The 19,097-nt window shown below is 37.4% G+C and overlaps 1 protein-coding gene across 1 annotated transcript in view; it reads left to right on the top strand.

Moving 5' to 3' along the window:
• Positions 1 to 19,097, top strand: part of kremen1 (kringle containing transmembrane protein 1) — an 89,736-nt gene that overhangs the window by 35,437 nt on the left and 35,202 nt on the right. Inside the window, exon 3 of the mRNA XM_016669117.1 lies at positions 7,855 to 7,946. Within this exon, the coding sequence (XP_016524603.1) occupies positions 7,855 to 7,946 (92 nt within the window). The remainder of the gene's footprint in view (positions 1 to 7,854; positions 7,947 to 19,097) is intronic.

The following is a 19,097-nucleotide window of genomic DNA, read 5'->3' on the forward strand; positions in this document are numbered from 1 at the left end:
TCACTGATTTTATGACCGTATTGTAAAACGAGTACTTTTTGAAATTAACTGTCAAGGAGTTACTTATTTTTTTTGTTAAACTCAGATTTCTGTATTAAAATATTTCCTTACTGTTCTGATGTAATATTCTAATCTTAAATGTGTTTTCATTAGCTGTGAAGAAATCAGAACATCATTATAATTAACAGAAGAAAAGACTTTAAAGCATCAGACTCTGTGTAATAAATCTATGTAATGTGTTGACTTAGTGAATTGATTTACTGGAATAAATTAACATTTCAATAACATTCGATATTGAATATGGCTGCCTTTATGTACTGCTTTCTGTTATAATTTGACTATATCACCTCTGTACAATGTGCTGTAGGTTACCATGGCGACAAAACCACACTTAAAGTGTTTCTCTAAATTATAAAACTACACATAAAATCCCACGCTTTATGCATCTGCCCTTGATTGTCATCGCTGGCATATCTTTAAGTGAATAATGGTCCAGCATCATTGAAACGGTTTCATAATAGCATAACTGAATCTCATGCTATGCTCTTCAGATGAAGGTTGACTCACCTCGGATTGCCAAATGCTTGGAATGACTCCAGCTGCAGAACAGTCCAACCTATTTTGTCATTAATTTGGCTAACAATTGTTTGGCCACTTGAGGGAACTCATAAACATTGCATAGAGCATTAAATAGTAAATAAATAAAAAATACACACATAACAGCATTCCTTTAACTACATTATATGTTTTAGATTCAACAGTAAAATTGACACATAGGTTTGACAGAAGCATAAGCAATTTTTTAACCTGAAAAAAATATTATCTTTAATAATTGACTCTCTTTATTTTGCCTGAAGTGAGCAAAATTACATATAAATCATCTTGACTAAATTAAATTATGCATTAAACTACAAAACGTGTGTTAAGATAACACCATGCAACGCTTAGGAAAGTCAGAGTTATACTAGGATTATTACTAACACAAACTTTAGACATATGAATCAATTTGAAACAAATTTAGAGTTGTGTTATTTGTGTACATGATGAGTTTTTGTGATTCCAGTCAACAAATCATTTCATTTCAGTTTGTCTACATTATGAAATTTAGTATTATAGTTATATCAGGCTGCTTTTTGGAAAGTATGATTAAGTAAATGAACCTCAGATTAAATCAAAAGCAAAATTTGAAAAATAAGGTAAAGTGAGATACAGCATCAAATCAACTTCTGTTTATTTCAAATTAAGCCAATTTATTTGGTCCCAATTTAATCTTAGTTATAGTCCTGCATGTTAAAGTTGCTTTGCTGCTGCCTTTGTTGCTTATATTTTGAAATTAATTAAATAAAGGATACGCTGACCAAGGAAATCTAATGCTAGACCTTTTATTTTTATGTTTTTTTCTTGAAACTAGACTTTAAGCAAGAATATTGCATCTTCAGCTGGGCAGCAAAGGGATTCCAGAAGTACAAAGGAAAATGAAAGATGGATAACTGGCCAACAATCAGTCCTTACCTAAATCCCTGTGGACAGCCTCGCAAAGAGCTGCAGTCAGCTATTACAAAATCGACTCAGCTCCAGCACACAACAATGAAACAGTTGCAGAAACTATCAGCAGACAAATAAGAAAAGGCTAAAATAATTTCAGTGTTCAGAGATCAAATGTTTTCATATTCATATTTATCAACAATGAATGTTAAGCAAACATATACAATGCATAATTTATTATTTAAATTACTTTGACTTTCTTTGCATTTTGAACCAAACCCCTGCTCTTATCAGCTCACTTCCTATAAAATAGCTGCTTTCTGTAGTTAGAACACAAGATGGCTGCCACAGAGGACACACCCACCAGGTAGCAAACATTTCAGCAGTACACCTGCATACAACAATTAAGCCCATGCTCTGGAACTAATGTAGAAAAGATGGAGAAGAACTTCTTAACAAACGCTATGACTGACTTGTTGCTAACAGGACAGCAAAGAGACGCAGAGAAACACAGAAGCACTATACGAGGAGAACCGTATTTCCCAAATTAAAAGTTGCTCCAGCGTATAAATCACATTCAGTTAAAAGATACGTCGTGAAGAGGAAAAAACATTTGTCGCATTTAGAAATTGTCTAACGTGAAGGATCTTGGTTCATGTTGATAATGTGGTTTGGTGACACATGTTCACCTGCTTTTCAACAAACACAAGGAGATGAACGATTTTGACTTGGATGTCAGAAATGGCTGCGCTCCGCCGGTGAACTGCACAGCAGAGTCGATCAGAGCGGAAACACATGCAGTGTAATCTGGAGAAATAATCAGGAGGTGGTTTCAATTTCTGAAGCAGTAACACCAAGCAGGCATGCCTGCAAAGTCATTCATATTCATCTCCTTGGCAACTACTAAGGCATGGCGACGTTACTGCACCTTTCACTGTATTTCCTACTGTAAAGAGAACCAAGCAGAGTCCCCAAGTGGAGTTTGTCAATGACTAGGTCTGGGTAACAAAAACAATAGCTCTGAACTGTGAGTACAGTTGGATATTTCCAGAGATTTGCACTTAAAGGAATCATGATTGCTGGTTCTAACTACCCTGAACATCTGTCTGTGTATGCTGTCTTAATCCATCACAGACCAGTCATATTTGCTTTTTCTGTAGTATTTTTGTAATAGGATCTGATGTTTGATTAGTCAAGGACAGTAACTCGTAGCATTCTAACATGACTTTGAGTTCAGCATGTTGTCGTGGTGCAGAAATTCACCAGCAGGCGGCAGGAAGCCCTCCCCAGTTATACGTTTCCTCCACGTTGACAGCATCAGAGAGCAGTTTGCATGCTACATCATCCAAGTCAATTAAAGAGTCTTCTCTCATGCAGTAAATTACCAGACTCTGATCTGCTTTTGACCTCAAATCCCTATCCAGACAAGCCTCTCATCACTACTTTGCAATCAGCATTTCTCCTCCCACCAATCCTGCAAAATGAGGGAGGTAGAGCTTTCATCTCCCTTTTCCATGTCTGCTAGTAAAACTAAACAAAAGTCAACCTAGAATCTCACTAAATGTTTGTTTTGTGAACATTTTATTGCATGTTATGACCGGTCTTTCCACAACTAGCATGATGTTAAAGATTTTTCTGGATTTTTATATCTAACTTCACGGCGCCAGGCGTTTTTTAAAACTGATCATAAATTTTTGAGTGAAGGAAAACATGTGAGCAGCGGCCAGCTCAGAACGGCTGTTTTTCCGGTGGTGCTCTGATGGACACCGGTCCTGCTTTCAAGTGTGCGGCTTGGGAGAGCCTATGAGGGACTGTGGGTATAATTGGCTGTGTACCGAAATGTGTGGCTCACTCTGAGCAAAATGACTCAATCATCGTAATTGTGCCAATTAAGAGTCTAAACATATTCAGTGCTCTTCCTCCAGGTATAGGAGTGTTTCAACAAGTTCTGCTGATCAGAGCCAAAGCAGCCCTTAACTGACATACAGCAAAGGGAATGTTACTCCCCCAAAAATCCCTCACACGGGGACAAACACACAGTTCTTCTAGGATAACATCTTTTCTCTTTACTGCAGGGGAAAATGGAAACATATCCATCAATCTAAGTCTGCTTTTATCTCCGAATCAGACATTGTTGGTATTTTAAGTTTTCTTAGGCCTCGTGCAAACAAACACACAAATAATACACAATGTGGCAGATGCACAAAGCTGTAAGCAGGGGCTAAATGTTTGAAGATATGAGTTTGCACGTGCTTTCTTATTCTAAAATTGGACATTAAAAGTAGATCTGCTCTGAAAATGGTTTTCCCAAGCGAACCAGGTCGAGTTTTCCCACATTCAAATAAGTTGTGGATACATTTAATGAAAACTCCAAACACATTTACATGTATTCATGTAAACGACAGCCAGGGCTGTCTTCAAAAGGGAAACTGTTGGTGTGATGCAAATTGTTTTGGGGAAAAAAAAGGACGTGAATATATGTGGTAATACTGCAGCAAAGGGAGAAAAGCAACACCATTCGTTGCAAAAAAACCCCAAAAACATCAGTGAACTGATCCTCTTTTAGGGACGCCTGATGTTTTTGACTACACTTCTCTGTATTCTTGTAAATGATCTAATAAGGTTTAAAAATAATTTTGTCATCTTATGTGCAGAATTTGTTAAATGGACTACAAATAAATTACCTTTGCAATGAACATCTGAACATATCTTATTATGAGATGAGGTAATATAAGATAAAACTTTGTTAGCCCCAACAGGGAATTTTAAGAATTGTATAATACTGTGTACGTGGTTGGGACTGTTGCACTGAGTGTGACTGGAAACTGTGCTGTACAGCATCAGTCGAGGGGAAGATTTGGTAAGAAATATGGATCATAAAGCCCCACTCTTTTTAATATTACAATATAAATATCAGATCTGCCATATTCTTCTGAGTTTGTGAATTAATTTTCTAAGATCTCAGAATCTCATCTGTCACTGTTAGTAATTAATTTAAAGAAAGAAACAAAACAAACAAAAAAAACAAAACAAGAGAACATGTTTTTTTTACCCATCATGAAATTGGTTGATTTACATAAAACAAAAACATATTCCTCTGATGGAAATCAATACGATTTTTGAAATCCCAACCCCAGGGAAATAGCAAAATTGAAAGCAGAAATCAAACGAAAAAACTAACAAAAACAGTTTGATTGGGGTTCAGTGACAAAGGAATGCAAATGGATACATTGTTTTTGTGGTTAAAAAGGCATTTATGAGACTTCAATAAAAAGTAAATAATTAAAAGCTAAAATTCATCCCAAAACACTCTTGCTAGCCAAAGTTAATCCCATTTGTTAAAAAGGAGGGAAAGTCCAAAAAGAAAAAGCAAAGCAAGGAAAATGTGGGATTTCCAGGCTGGATTTGGTGGGTTGTTTTGCTTCTTCATGTGTTTAGTGCGATGTAGCTCATAAATCCTGCACAGAAATAAAGCAAATGGGGGAAAACATTTCCTAACAGAAACTTCTCAGCTGACTGGCAGTGTGCAGCAGCAGGCAGGGAAAGAGCACCACTGCATTAATCCATGCTGCATACAGGATCTCGGATCTCATTTCACTGGAAGGAGTTTGACATGTGGGAGCAAAATGTAAAAAAGAAGAAGAAAAAAAACCCAATACTGAAGCAATGATTAAACTAACTTTTTCAAACTTTACCATACCTTGAAATGACAAATCCACCCACTCCTCTTTCGGCTGTATGATTGTGTGATAGATCTAGAAAAAGGCTCCAGGTTGAAGAACCCGCTAAATTAATCATATATCAAAGAAGCTGGTGAATCACACATGAAGTGGGTGGTCTGCTGAGGATTTTTCTTTTTCAGATTCAAATGCTTAATTTATGTCTGCCTCCTTCTGGGGGATTAAGAAACCACATTAAACTGCATAATTGGCTTTTATGCATTCTTTGGATTCATATTTCAAAAATGATTATACTGTGTTGACAGGTGTTAAAAAAAGAGGAGGCGAGCCATATAAAGCATAGGTTTGTAATACAGCGACTTTTTATTATTGTTTGGCCCAGTTTTGGCTGTTTAAAGAGCAGCCTGGAGCCAAACAAACAGGTCTCCTCTTCCCATTTAGTGAGGCAACAAATAGATCCCAGCACATGATATGACAAAATCAAGCTTGTGAATGTTAAAGAAGAAAAAGTTGGGGGATGAGCTACTGTGGAGAGGCTTCAATGGAAGCAGCGATGATTAGATTCTCAGAGCAAAATGTCTTGCAAAACAACTTCAGTGTTCATTCAGAGCATAAAAAAGGAGAAGATACTCCGGATAGTGTTTTTTATTGGAAAAGAAAAGAAATGGAAACGCCCTTCACAACTTTGCACAGAAAAAAAGTGAAACAGGATAGCGCAGCACTGCAGGGCTTTTTCAAAATGCTACAATGAGCTGTGTCATGAGAGAAAAGGTTTGTGGCGTTCAGTCAGGGCTAAAAAAAGTCACTTTAGAAGCCTGTTTTTAAGCAAGCAGTGTACTTTTACAGTCTGCAGTTAATCCCAAAAAGGAGGTTTAAGAGCTGAAACGGCATTAAGATGAGCTTCCAGTTCACAGCATGGCTGCCTTTACTTCATTTCCCAGCATTCTGAAATTGCCACAAGGGTTCTGGTTTGCAGAACTGGTTTACCCTGGAGATGTTGAGCCTCCCGTCCCATCCCACTCCTCATGGCTTTTATAAGAAAACTGAAAAGGAAAAGCACCAAGGGGCCTTTCTGGGTTATTATGATGGGTTAAAAGTGCCTTGATGAGTTTCAAAAGAGGCTGCAGACTCGGACAAAAGCTTGGCCCCATCACCCCTTTCTCTCTTTTTTTGGGTCTCTGTCTGTCTGGCCCAGAACAAAGAGCCTTCCCTCTGACCTCCAGAAGACTGTTTAGTCTGGACTTGACTGGCATGGCTGAGCCTCCAGAGTTTAAGGAAAGAAGCTGAGCAGACAAGTGCCAACAGATGAAACCCATAGTGATTGACATGGGAAATAATCACCCTAGAAACACTGTTGAGTATTCAACTCTAAATGGAGTTTTTGTCTTTATAAAGTTAGTTTTGCAACAGTACGTCCATGTGATAACCTATTCCCTCTCCTCTGTTTTATCTTTCTTTCTGTTTTTTCTACCCTAATTATTTCCCAGACCTACTTCTAATTAGTTAATGCTCTACCGCATGTCATTTCACCTCAGTAAAAACACAGCGGATCCACTAAGATGTTTTTTGGTGAACCTTTGTGAACATTCAGCTTCATGGAGCCACAGGGACTGTTTTCCATCTGAAAATGGAGAGAGCATGGCTCAACTAAAACCTAAGCCTGTCAATGTTAACACAGACTGTTTAATGTATTATATATAACAAAGGTTAATCGCATGACTTACTTTGACTTAAAAAGATTCTTCCTCGGAGGATTACACGGTTCACAGCAGCGTGGTCTTATACTGCGGTCAGCAAAGTGAAGCCGCAGTACCGAGTGAAAAGATGAGAGAGGATAGTCAGACTGGTGAGCTCAGGGGCAAATTTCAGCAAAAACAAAAAAATGCCACTGGTAACTCTGGAGGAGCAACTCAGGTAGAAAAATTATTTGTGTACCAATCAAATCTTGTAAAGGTGGAAAGAGGCACACAGGTAATTTTAAATAAATACTTTTTAGACGGAAAGAGTTGATGGGATGAAAATCTTTTATAGGCTGTTAATACTGGAAAGTGTGGAGAAGGATTACTTTGAAGCAGGACAACAACCCAAAACATAATCATTTATGTGTTAGAGCGGCCCAGTCTAATACCAACCCTAAATCCAAATGAAAATTGGTGGCAAGCTTTGGAAGTTGTTGCTGCTTCTCACCTTTTAGAGTTTCATTTGTAAGCTGTTTTGGAAACCATGTGTCCATTTATAATTGTGCTCTAATACGTGTTGCTCTGTCACATAAAACCCTAATAGAATAGTTGCTGGATGGAAACTGAAAGCTGAAGAGAAATGAAAATGTTTTCAGGGCTCTGATTGTTCTAAACAGCTCCAGGTCAACCTTTTGTATAAAAAGAAACTTCTACATCACAGCAAGCATCTGCACAGACTTAATGTTGCATAGCTATATTATTTTATACTTGTGAGCAAGTAATGACCTTTTTATTAGCAGTTAATCTGCATCATAAATTCCTGGCTGATGCCTCACCTTTGGTGGGAACTTACTGTTCAAATTTTTCAAAGTGAAAAACTTCAGTTTATCACCTGTTTCATTTTCATACTCATTATTTTATGAAAAAGAAGCAAAGAAGAGCTCTAAATGTGTCTGTTTATTTGTACACCAGCTTATTTGTGCTTTTTCTCTTTCCCTCTATGGCTGCAGGAATCCTGATGGGGACGTCCAGCCTTGGTGCTACATCGCCGATCACGAAGACGTTTCATACTGGAAATATTGTGACATCCCTTCGTGCCAGAGTAAGAAGCTGCCACTCTTCTCTCTCTCTCTCTCTCGTCTGCCCTCAGGGACGTACAGTGGACATGCAGACCGGCCGTTTTTTATCACTGAGCTCATCTTCCCACCTGCCATGCATAGCTTCGTGGTCTGCAGTGGTTGTGCGCAGCTATTATCATCGAAAAAATGTCTCTAATTGCCTCCCATCGCCCCTCCTGCTGCCTTGTCTGGGCTTGCTTTTAATTTAATGCAAATTGTCAGTTCCAGCTTGTGTTTGTATGCGTCCCAAATGGTTGAGCAGAAACTGGACGTCTTTCTTATGTTGGCTTCTGAATGCTATTAATGGACAGAACTTCTTCCAGAACTAAAAAGTCCAGTTGCCTTAACACAGGATTGTAATAACCCGACCCAGAATCCACATGGACACGTGTTTGTCAGCACTGATAGATTTTGCCTTTGGCTTCGTAGCTTGTTTTGACATGCTTCTTGTTTCCTGCCAGTTTGTGGATGCAGTTGTGTGTTTAGTTCGCATTATGTGGGTGTGAGACTTTCTCCGTCCAGTAAATCTCAGATTAATATGTGTGATGGACTGCTTGTACTCGGAGATTTTGTGGCTCCAAGAGACTTAGCACTTTTGACACAAACACACACAGAGCAGGCTGTCTTTAATACCTGCACTTTCTTTCCTTTCACCTTTTTAATCGCTCCTGTTGAAATAGAAGACTTGGATGGATCCTCCTATTGTGCTTTTAATGTCAAAGATCACAATTCTTGCATGGCAGGTTTCAGATACTGCAGGTGTTTGCATTTGGTTAAGCTTTTATTTAAGGCTTTGTTACAATTGATATACATTTTCTAGTGAAGTGCAATGAAAAAAAATTTTTTTTTTGCTTTAGTCACACTTTAATGTTTCTGATTAAGAAAAAAAAACAAAAAAGAAAAAACAAATATAATCTGGTAAATTTCAAAAAGTTGTTTTTAAATAATGTCATTTGTTAAGGGGGAAAAAAATCAACCCAAATCGACGTAATACCCCTTTACTCCACATTAGCTTAATTTTTAGGTTCAGTTTTACAAATCATTTCCAGGTCTAATTTCTGCTTTCCAATAGTAGGGAGAAATAGAAAATAAATGTTATTTACTGTCCTACTGGAAATCCAGGTGGACATGAATTAAATTACAGGGGGAAAAAAAGAAGAACAAGAGTCTGAACAGCAAGGGCAAATTTACAACTTATTAAAGTTATACTGTATATTTCATTCAGATCCTGGAGAATGTTCATTTCTTCAAAGATGAATGGGTAAAAATCCCTCCATATAAAACTTAAAAGATGTTTAAAGGCAGTTCATGAGCCTCAAGTGTGTCACAACCAATTATTATGTAATGAAATTCTCATTCAAAAACTGATTTGAAAGGTTATTTTGTGCCTGATACCAAAAACTATGAGCAGATCTGAACCATTAAGTGTGACAAAAATGTAGTAACCAGTAAGGAGGCAAAATACTTTCTAAAGGTAGTGTATATAGTGACATAAAAGTCCTAAGCTGATTAAATCAGATCAGGGTTGTTGTATTATTTTTAGTTAATATGAGCTGTTGAACAAAAACAAAGCATAACTCTTCAGTTCATCTGAAATAAATATTTATCCGTTCTTTCCCAGCACAAACAATATCCCATCTTAAGTTTCATGCAAAAAGCTTCTTTTTATAATTTATTCCTTGGTCTTCATTTCCCTTCTCTTTGTTTTTATCTTCTTTGCTTCCATTAATAATTTTCCTGTTAAGTTATACATTCAATATTTTACATGCGGTTCTTGAGTTTGTGCTGTTTTTTCACAGCATGTAGCTTCTGAGATTATTGTTACAAAGTGCTCAGTTTTCCATCTAGTCAGTTTTATTTAAACTACATATTTCATCTGTAAATTATAAGCTAAATACATTTTTTAAATCAGGCGTTTGTTTAAATGGGAGACTTGTCTCTTTTGTCTCAGTTTATTAATCAGAGTTAACTTAATGCTTGCTTTTTTTATATCTGCCAAGTGTGCCTTATAGTTATTAAATCAGCGAGAATGAAAGCATGAAAAAATGTGACTGTTGTAGAGCAAGCTCCAATATTTTTGTTCTCTACAGCCTAAACACACACTACTTCATTTTACTGACAACTCTGAAATGCATTCTCGTAAATGTAAAACTGCATCCGTATTGTCCACGCCTCAGATCAGCTGAAATGCCCTCAGGGCCTCCTATCTGCCTCCAAAGGGATAAGTGACTGCAACTGGGATATTGCAGAATGCTGCAAACTTCCATATTGTTACAAGATTATACAAAAATATTACTTAAAAATGAAAGCCCCACAAAAAAGTGACTGTGAATACTTGAAGAAACACTAAAACATCTGGTTGGTAACTAAAGATACGAGGTGATGAAGTAAAAGCTAACATGCTGCAGCTTTATGAATAAAAACAAGGATCGTAGATCACAAAGCAAACCACAACCACAAAATAAGACAAATTACACAAATAAGTATGACAGAGAAACATTTTTTTAAATAATTAGCAGACAAAGAAGGTGATATTTGGTTATAATTTTATATTTTATTGAAATAACGTCTTTAAACATAAAAGTGTCATCACTGCATCATGCATTTAAAGAAAATTAGGCCGGGGCCTGTTTAGTCATTCATGCATTTCAAGTACAATAAGCAGGAGCATAGAAACAATTCTGGGTTTGACATGTATGAGCTTGAGGTGAACTGATGAACAGCGGTAATAATTTGAAAACACCAAGACGAGACTCTTCTGGTACCAGTGGGACTGAAAAACGTCTCTCAGACCCTCCAGCGATCCCACTATTATCATGTCTGAGCTGCATACGTGACTCCGGTTTGCTGTTTGAATGGCTCAGGCCCATTAGGGCCATCCAGTGCTGCCTGTTGGCTAAATGGCCTCTTTGTGTCTGAAGGGTGAATTTGTCCAGGGTACATTTTGAGTCATTATGTGTACATGTGTTTTCTACTGGAATATGAGTGGCTTTTTTTCACAAGACTGTGTATTTTGTTCAGTGTGCTAGATAGCAAACCTTTTAAGTGTCCGTTAAGGTCAAAGTTGAAAGAGCAAACCTGGGTTTCAAATTCACAAAGCCACAGATCCATTGAGCTGGTGCGCAGATTCATTTATTTGTCTAGAATGTAAATCACCACAGTTAGCACTTAGGCCAAGCATTTTAGCTCTTATTTATTTGTTTATAAATACAAATACTACAAAAACCACATATAAACATGTGAGAGACATAGGCTACAACTTGGAGCCAAAATAAGTAAAAGTTCTAGCAGGTTAAGATGTAAAATTACTTGATTTTAACTGATAACTTTACATTCTGGTCAGAAATTAGACTGACATCTCTCATTACAGAAAAAAATATCAAGTAAAAATACCAGAAAGCATAATAAAAAAAACATCAAAGGCTGATTTAAAAAGTTTATTCTTAATAATATTTTTACTCCTGCCTTTATTGCTGCAAATATGTCTGTAATGTTACCCAAAACAGTGCATTTATGAGGTCAAAAATAATATTTTCGAATAATAACAACAGTTTTCTCATTCAGATGCTCACTAGCAAATTAGCAGATGAAACAAGATGTAATTTAATAAAATTTTATATGTCATTGACATTGATTTCAGGCGAAACTGGTTTCATGCTCACAAGGTGCCTGGGGACATAATGAAGGGCACAGTTCAGAAAATACGGCACTCAACCGACAGAATCTTGCAACACAATCTGTTGCACCAACATGCAGAGTTTTTTGGCACGGAAGGCCTTCCATTAATCCATAGCTGACTGACTGAGCTGAATGACAAAAGTGAAAAGTAGAAATGTTGGATTAGGTCTAAAGAAATAGAAATGTAAATAGTTTTTCACACAATTCTGGAAATGGTTAAGTTGTTCTTCCTCATGGCATTCCTTCACTTCATTGAGGTTCCTTAGGCTTTTAGTTCTGCAGAGCTGCCTTTCAAAGAGGTTGAGAACTTTGAGTAGGCCATTGCAAAGCCTATCTTTTGTCGTATAAATATTTTGTTGTAGATTTGCTGCGTCAATTGGAATAATTGACCCAACTTTTGGCCGAGTTTCAGCTGTCTGACAGACGGCCTCGTGTTTTAATCTAGAATATTTAGTTAAACAAATAAGATCCTGGTCCACTCAATAACTGCGAGGTGCTGAGGTCCCGTTGCTGCAAAACAAGTCCAAAATATGTTTTTGCTAATGTGCTTGTTTGGTTTTCTCCAAACAATGGGGCTGTGCATAACAGCCAAACATTTCAGCTGATCAAAGGAGGCTTTCTTGAGGTTTTGTGAGTCATTCAGACGCAGCTTTTCTGAAGTTCTAGATCAGCAGACTCCTGCTTTTACTGGAGGAAAACACACTTGTTGATGATCACTTAGTAATTATTGACATTTACAGGCATCTTTTCAACCGCAAAATGTTTGCTGTGTCTGCTCTCTGTGTTGATAGAGTCAATAATAGGGTTGCAACTAAAACATGTCTTGTCATAAGAGACAATGGAACTAAAATGTTTTCATCAATTTCAAAAAATTACTGACTTATTATCATTTCTCCTACTTCTTGCTGAAAAGTTACCTGTAAGCTACTTTCATCTTATTTTAAGGAGTGAGATATTTGCATTAGAAACGAGACCAATATTACTTGGTAAGATTTTGTGTTTTTGCAGTGTGCTGTGAGACTCGGCTCAACACAGCAAATGTTCCACTAGCATGTAAAATGCAAGTTCATAACAACTGGAATATATCAGCCAACAATTATCGCTGCCCTGAAGTACTTTGTGATATGAATATTGCACACGCTGTTATTGTGATGACCATATATTTACAGTATATTATGCAGCCGTACGGGACAGTTTTGTTTGTCCTAAACATGTTCCTGTGTCTTGCGAAATAGCTACACTTTCTGAGTGAAACTTTGCCCATATCAAATGGTGTTTGACATGCCACTCCTGTTCTATCTGAGCTCTTTCATAAGAACATGAGCAGAGGTTTGCTGTGAGCGCTGCATCCACAATCTTACCCAGCAGAGATGGTTTCTCCCTGCAGGGAGCTTTCAGACACGATTGCTTTGTCTCTTCTTTTGTGAAACCACAATCGCCACGTGGTGCCGCACCTTCTGGCGCTTCTTGTTCTCAATCTGCTTAATTTAACAGCTTTGGCTGCCAAGCAAAAGAACTTGATGATCTTTCAGTGTCAATGTTCCCTGTCAGCGGCTGGCAAGTAGAGCCGGAAAAAAGAAAATCCTTTTGGATGCCAAAGGAAAAGGCAACAATAATCTTTGTTTTCATTTCGTCTGGCTTTTGTTTTGTCTCTGCCTTCGTTTTGTCTACTATTTTGCTGATGTTTGATGTTGCGTGGTTTGTAGATCATCGCCACTTACTGTGGCACCTGCACTGCCTGCCAAAAGTTCATTTTCTGTCCAGCTGGGTTTCCTGTCAGTGGGTGTCATGCCACCCTGGTTACACTGAGAGTAAATCGAGGGGATAGTCATATGTAGCCAGAAGCACATGGGGGCCCATTGAAACAGGTTAAACTAGACCCAGATGCAGAACTGCTGCTATTATAGCTCCACTGTGCAAATAATGATTCTGTGCTGATTCAGTTCGCCTATTTAAATTAAAGATATTTATTTATACTGCTTGGCATTCTTCTTGGCATTTTTTCAATGCAGATTGCACTGAAAAAATACTGTCAGCTGAAAGCTGGAGGTATTTTTAGTGCAGGAATAGAAACAGGAAAAAGTGACACATAATCAAATTGTGTTAAAAATTGAATTGGTGACTTTTTTTAAAAATGCAGAACTACAGATTGTAGTTGTCCCACTGAGGTACACTGGGACAAATTTATCACAATTTTGAAATAAGGGAGCAGGAGGAGTGAAGTCTGATTCAGAAAAGATTTACACACATGAGGTGTCTTTAATGTTTATTTCTCTTAACCTGCTAATGAAAACACAACATTTAAAATTATAATATCATATCAGACCAATAAGGAATTCTTTTGGAAAACACAACGGTGGCCTTACTGAAAATTATGATTAAAACTGCTTCACAGTTGTTATTTTTCAAAGGTACCTTTAATCTGACAAATAAGAAGGAATGTGTATTTAATATATTGAATAAGACTGTAGTTTAGTTGCAAAAAAAAAAGCCCAATTGGAAAGCAAACCGCATAAAAAAATAAATAAATAAAGTCAGCTTTTGGTGAGGATCAAACAAGCAGACCAAAGGATTTCCCTTTTCTGTTCCCCACAAGTTCAAACCATCAAATGCACCACCAGACATTTTTATTGTTTGTTTTTTTTTTTTTTTTTTTGAATGCAGGTCATGCATAACTGATCAGGTTTGCTCCGCTGAAGCTCCTCCTTAGCATCTTCACGTGACATCTCTCTCCAGCAGACACAAAAAAAAGGAATATGAAAATTTTCCAATCCTCTCACACACAACTCGCTGTTAAAGCCACCCTTTGTGGATAACATCAAGCACGATTCTGCTGCATGCCTCTGTCTCTGTGCTGTGATGTTCTGGAATACTTGTTTTTGAGACAGTCTGATGATGTGTTTTCCCCGCAGCGCTCCACGCTGGAAAGGCATTCTGTTTTGGTGTGGCTCTTCTTAGCTGACATGCATTAACAATATGCCCTAACTGAATCCGACTGACAAAGTGAAACTCTCAGGGTGAAGTCCTCAAGCGTCTGCCAAGACAACGCAGCTTTGATCTCCACATTGGGAGTTCATCTGTCAACAGCAAATAACCAGGAAAAACTTGTTATGCCGCAGAGCCTTTTCTTAACTACAGAGATGTGTAGCAGCTGTGAATGTTTCTAATGTGTCAAACAAAAAAGTGTTTTTCTAAGTAAAAAGGCAGTGGAAGACAAACTGCTTGTCACTCCACTGTAAAGATGCTCATAAATGGTAATTCCTGCAATAATAAACCCTGTGTAAACTCTCGAGCTGCCAGTTTCACACACAACTTTAATTACATATATTTTAAAGAATGAGTCGCTGTTTTTTGTTGCTTTTTTGTATCATACATTGTGAATGTGGCTGACATTACCTGCCGTGATAGGTAATGAGTCTTATTATAAAAACGCCACAGCTCCCACCTGTTTCGGGTTATTTTAAGATGCGTCTTTGTTACAGAGCTGTCAGAGAGTTTGCATCTGAACATTTAACTACCAGGTCGCAGCGCTGCAAGAAGGTTCCACTTTTGTCTTTATGGACAATCAGAAGGAAAGGCTGATTAACCATCTGTCACCATGTAACAAAAGACTTAACCCTGGCAACATTGCATCCATCTGGTGAGGCAGTCGCACCTTGAACACATTAAAACCAAGTAATGTGTTAGGACGGGGCGGGCCTCTTTTTTACTGCAGAACCTTCAGAAAAGTATGCAGTGATGAGATGTTGCTTAATTAAGACGGATTTATGGTGCTGCTACAAGGTCTTTTGAAGTTGAGGTGACACCTGAGTAACATGTGAAGGACTCATGAGTGCCACCAGGTGTTTTCTTCACGTACATGCTGTGTGTCCACCAAGGGTTTTTACAAGACCAAGACTGTCTTGAACTTTCTGACCCCGACTGCAGTAAACGTCTGTCCTTTCTGAAGAAGTACAAGCTGATAAAGTTTGAGGAAATGGAAGCGATGTTTGTGGTACAGATGTTGTTTCTTTTTAAGTAAATAGATTGAAGACTAAAAAAGCCTTTGAAGAAAGACCGTAAAAAGAATGACTAGCTGTTTCTTTCTTTCTTTAATTTCTGACTGTTTGATCTGCAAATTAGGTTACATGTAAAAAAGTCTTTAAACAAGTTTCTGTGTGCTTAAGTTTGCATGTTCTCCTGGTTAATGTGTGTTTTCTATGGGTGCTCTGGTTTCTTCTTCCAGTCCAAAAATCATGTTTATTGGAAACTTAATAGTGCTACATAAATTGATGCAAGTCAATTTAACACCCTGAATCTGCCTCAGACTATCCAATTATCACAAATTTAGCTAATTTTTAAAAATATTGAAATGTATTTATATGTTAAATCAAATAATTTCTGCCTATCTTAGCATCTTTATCAGAAGTTTTGACACTTCTGAATAGAGGAGCTTAAAACGGTTAAATTTAGAGCGGATGCCACTGGTGTGGGCTGTTTATAACCCTGTCATACTATTATGCATCTGACTTTTGTTTCCATGCCGTCAGATGACATGATGCCAAAGGGAAAAAAATGCATCATAATGCTTCTTACGCACTACCATACACAATATAATCACCACAGAAAGCAAACTACCACTGATTTTTATTTTTTATTTTTTTTTTGGACATGGAGAAAACTCAAATATTATAAAAATCACAAAAAATTAACGGTACATATTCTTTTCTGCTACACTATGAAAACAGTTTACTAAAATGGGGATCCAGGATAATTGAAACTGAAAGCAAAACTTGTGGCGTCTCTTCTGGTCTGATTAACTTCACTAACATGGGCACATGCCCAGGGCGGCAACAGAATGAGGGGAACGACCAGCAATTAAATGAAACAACAGGAAAATGAATAAATAAATGGCACTTTTTAATTTTTCTACATAGAATGTTTTGCATGTTTTTGCATGCATGGCAGCATACAAAACAGTAACATCAACTTTAGTAGAAAACAATTAGTGCATTTATTGATTTTTTTTTGTAGAAGTGAAAATGAGCTCTTTCTAAATATCTTGATGAAACTTTATATCGGTGTCTGTGTTGTTACTTCCAAATACCTGTAAAGCAAAACTTTGCAGTAGGAATCCAGTTGGAGGGAAACAGTTTTAATAAACCTAAATTAGTAATTAATTGCCTTAAGAAGAAAAGGGTGAATTAAAACAAGACAACATGTTTTTGAAGCAAAGTCGCTCATGTGGTTTGGAAATTAAACCCAGACTGAAGCTGAGATTCGGCTCTGCCTCGTGGCGGTTGACCTTGTGATGCTTTCGGGTTTCTGTGATTGCATAATTTATCTCACTCTTTATTGTTTTTAGAGACGGAATATTTTCCCTAGGTGGTCTGATGCCAGCTGTCACCACAAGCAGAACTTTTGCCTGCACTCTGAAGCAGGTTCAGACACCACTGTGTAGAGAACGGGGTGTGTGCTTGAATTCATTTTCTGCTCCAGATACAACAGTGTCAATACAGTCAGATATCCAGATTATGAGACAGCAAATCCTTTGGCACATTGGGTTAATTCTGGTTGTTAAAAGGCTCCTATAAATAAAGTATATTTTTTCCAATGTTGAATTGCGGTCAGTCATGCAAGCTGATGTTTTGGCTGAAGAAGGTTGCTGTTCTTTTCCACTCATATTGGTAATGGAGGAAAAATTAAAATTGGGACTTTTAGGAGACAAAGATGGATTTATTACTGGCAACTTTAGCAAATCAGGAAACCCTGGCTGGCTTATCATGTGGCTCCCTTTGGCGGAAGAGTTCAGAAAGGGTCCTAACTGTAAATAAACACTTATCATGAGGATACCAACTGTGTAATTTGTTTCTAGCCTCTAAAAAACAAATTACTTTTCCAAATGTGTACATAAGCACATTTTTCAACATACAGCTTGTTTAGTTTTACAATTATTACCAATTTGCTTAGTGGGAGCCTCTCTGTTGGTCGGCACATATTGTAAATATAAGTGGTTAGATATTTACATAGTGAAGAAATAAAGGCAATTTGCTGAAATGGTCAAGGTGTGGTGAGAGACAGAAAGCCCTAAACACTTATCGACTTTTAAGAAATTATGATCAGAATTATTGAAAACACTGATATTGTTTTAATTAGGGTTATACAGCTTTCTGCCAGAGTGACACTCTACAAGAGATTGGAACGAGTAAAAAAAAGGTGGTTAATTCCCAAATAAGTTTTCTTGTTGCGTATTTGCATGTCAACTCGTGAGAAGAGTTCTGCTCTGTAAACACTGGCCTGTAGGAGGTTGTTTCTGTGTGCTGGAGCCGCCTGCTAATACTAAAGTTACAGGTTATGACATGGCACTAAATTAAAGGGCAGCTATGTTAGGGTTTTTAAGGTGTCTGGTCCAAATATGACCGTCTGTAGTTCAAAATCCTAAATGATTTCACTGGTTAGGGTTTACCTTATACTTCAGTGAGCTTTCTACATAGAATAGAGATTCTTTAAAATGTTATTTGAGATGTTGAAAGGCTTTTTTCTGTTGTTGAAAATAGACGCAGTATTTTCTAAAGTGTTCTTTGGTATACAGGCCTCCTTACAATGAAACAAGTGTGAAAATCCCAAGAAATCTGTCTTGTTTATTTGACTTTAATTGACCAAAGATCAGCACAGAAATGATTCAACAGGCAAAATGTCAACCATCTTCCTGGACCATCTCATTCCCCAAATGCAAATCTTGCAGAAAAACCTGTGGAGTAACTTGAAGTGAAGAATATAGGAGTCAATACAACATTATGTGAAAAGGAATGGTTTGATCTCTCTGTATATTCGCTTCAAAACTGTGAAAAGTTGTAAGAGAATCCTGGCAAGGTTAGTGTTGGGTTGTAAAGATTTAAATTACAATAAAAAGATGAATTTATTTTATGGGTTTTCCCAATATCTTCACCAGGAGTGCCAAAAAGTAGTTGTACTATTATTTGTAAGGAAGCAAAAAGTGGATTTTAAAGCCTTGAACACACTCTGTGGTATCTAATCTTTTCAAAGACGAAATAGTGCTGTGAAGAAACCTTTTACTCAGAAAAATCCTCCAGAAACAACCAGGAGGGCACCACGGAGATTTCCCCCCTCGTCTGGCTTCTGATTCTTTAGACGAAATCATTCGGGCCATTAGGGAATTAGAGGTATTGATCATGAGGGCAGCGGGTTTCGTAGAATGTTTGCTAATGAGAACAAGTAGACTGGCAATTGTTTTGTGCTTACCTTCAGAAAGAGGAGGAGACTGACAGCAGGTCAAGCACTCAGGGTTCATAAACGACGGCTAATGGCCAAAAGAACATCAACATTGCTTCAGGTGAATGCGAAACTTATCATTGAAATCTTAAAAGTTGTTATTTTATCTATTACCTGTATGTGATCTTTTGTTTTTTACATTTAATTAAAACAATGTAGTCAGTCTAAGCTGTTTATTTTGGTTA

Source organism: Poecilia formosa, unplaced genomic scaffold (genome assembly GCF_000485575.1).
Source record: "Poecilia formosa unplaced genomic scaffold, Poecilia_formosa-5.1.2 Scaffold20, whole genome shotgun sequence".
Lineage (NCBI taxonomy): Eukaryota > Metazoa > Chordata > Actinopteri > Cyprinodontiformes > Poeciliidae > Poecilia > Poecilia formosa.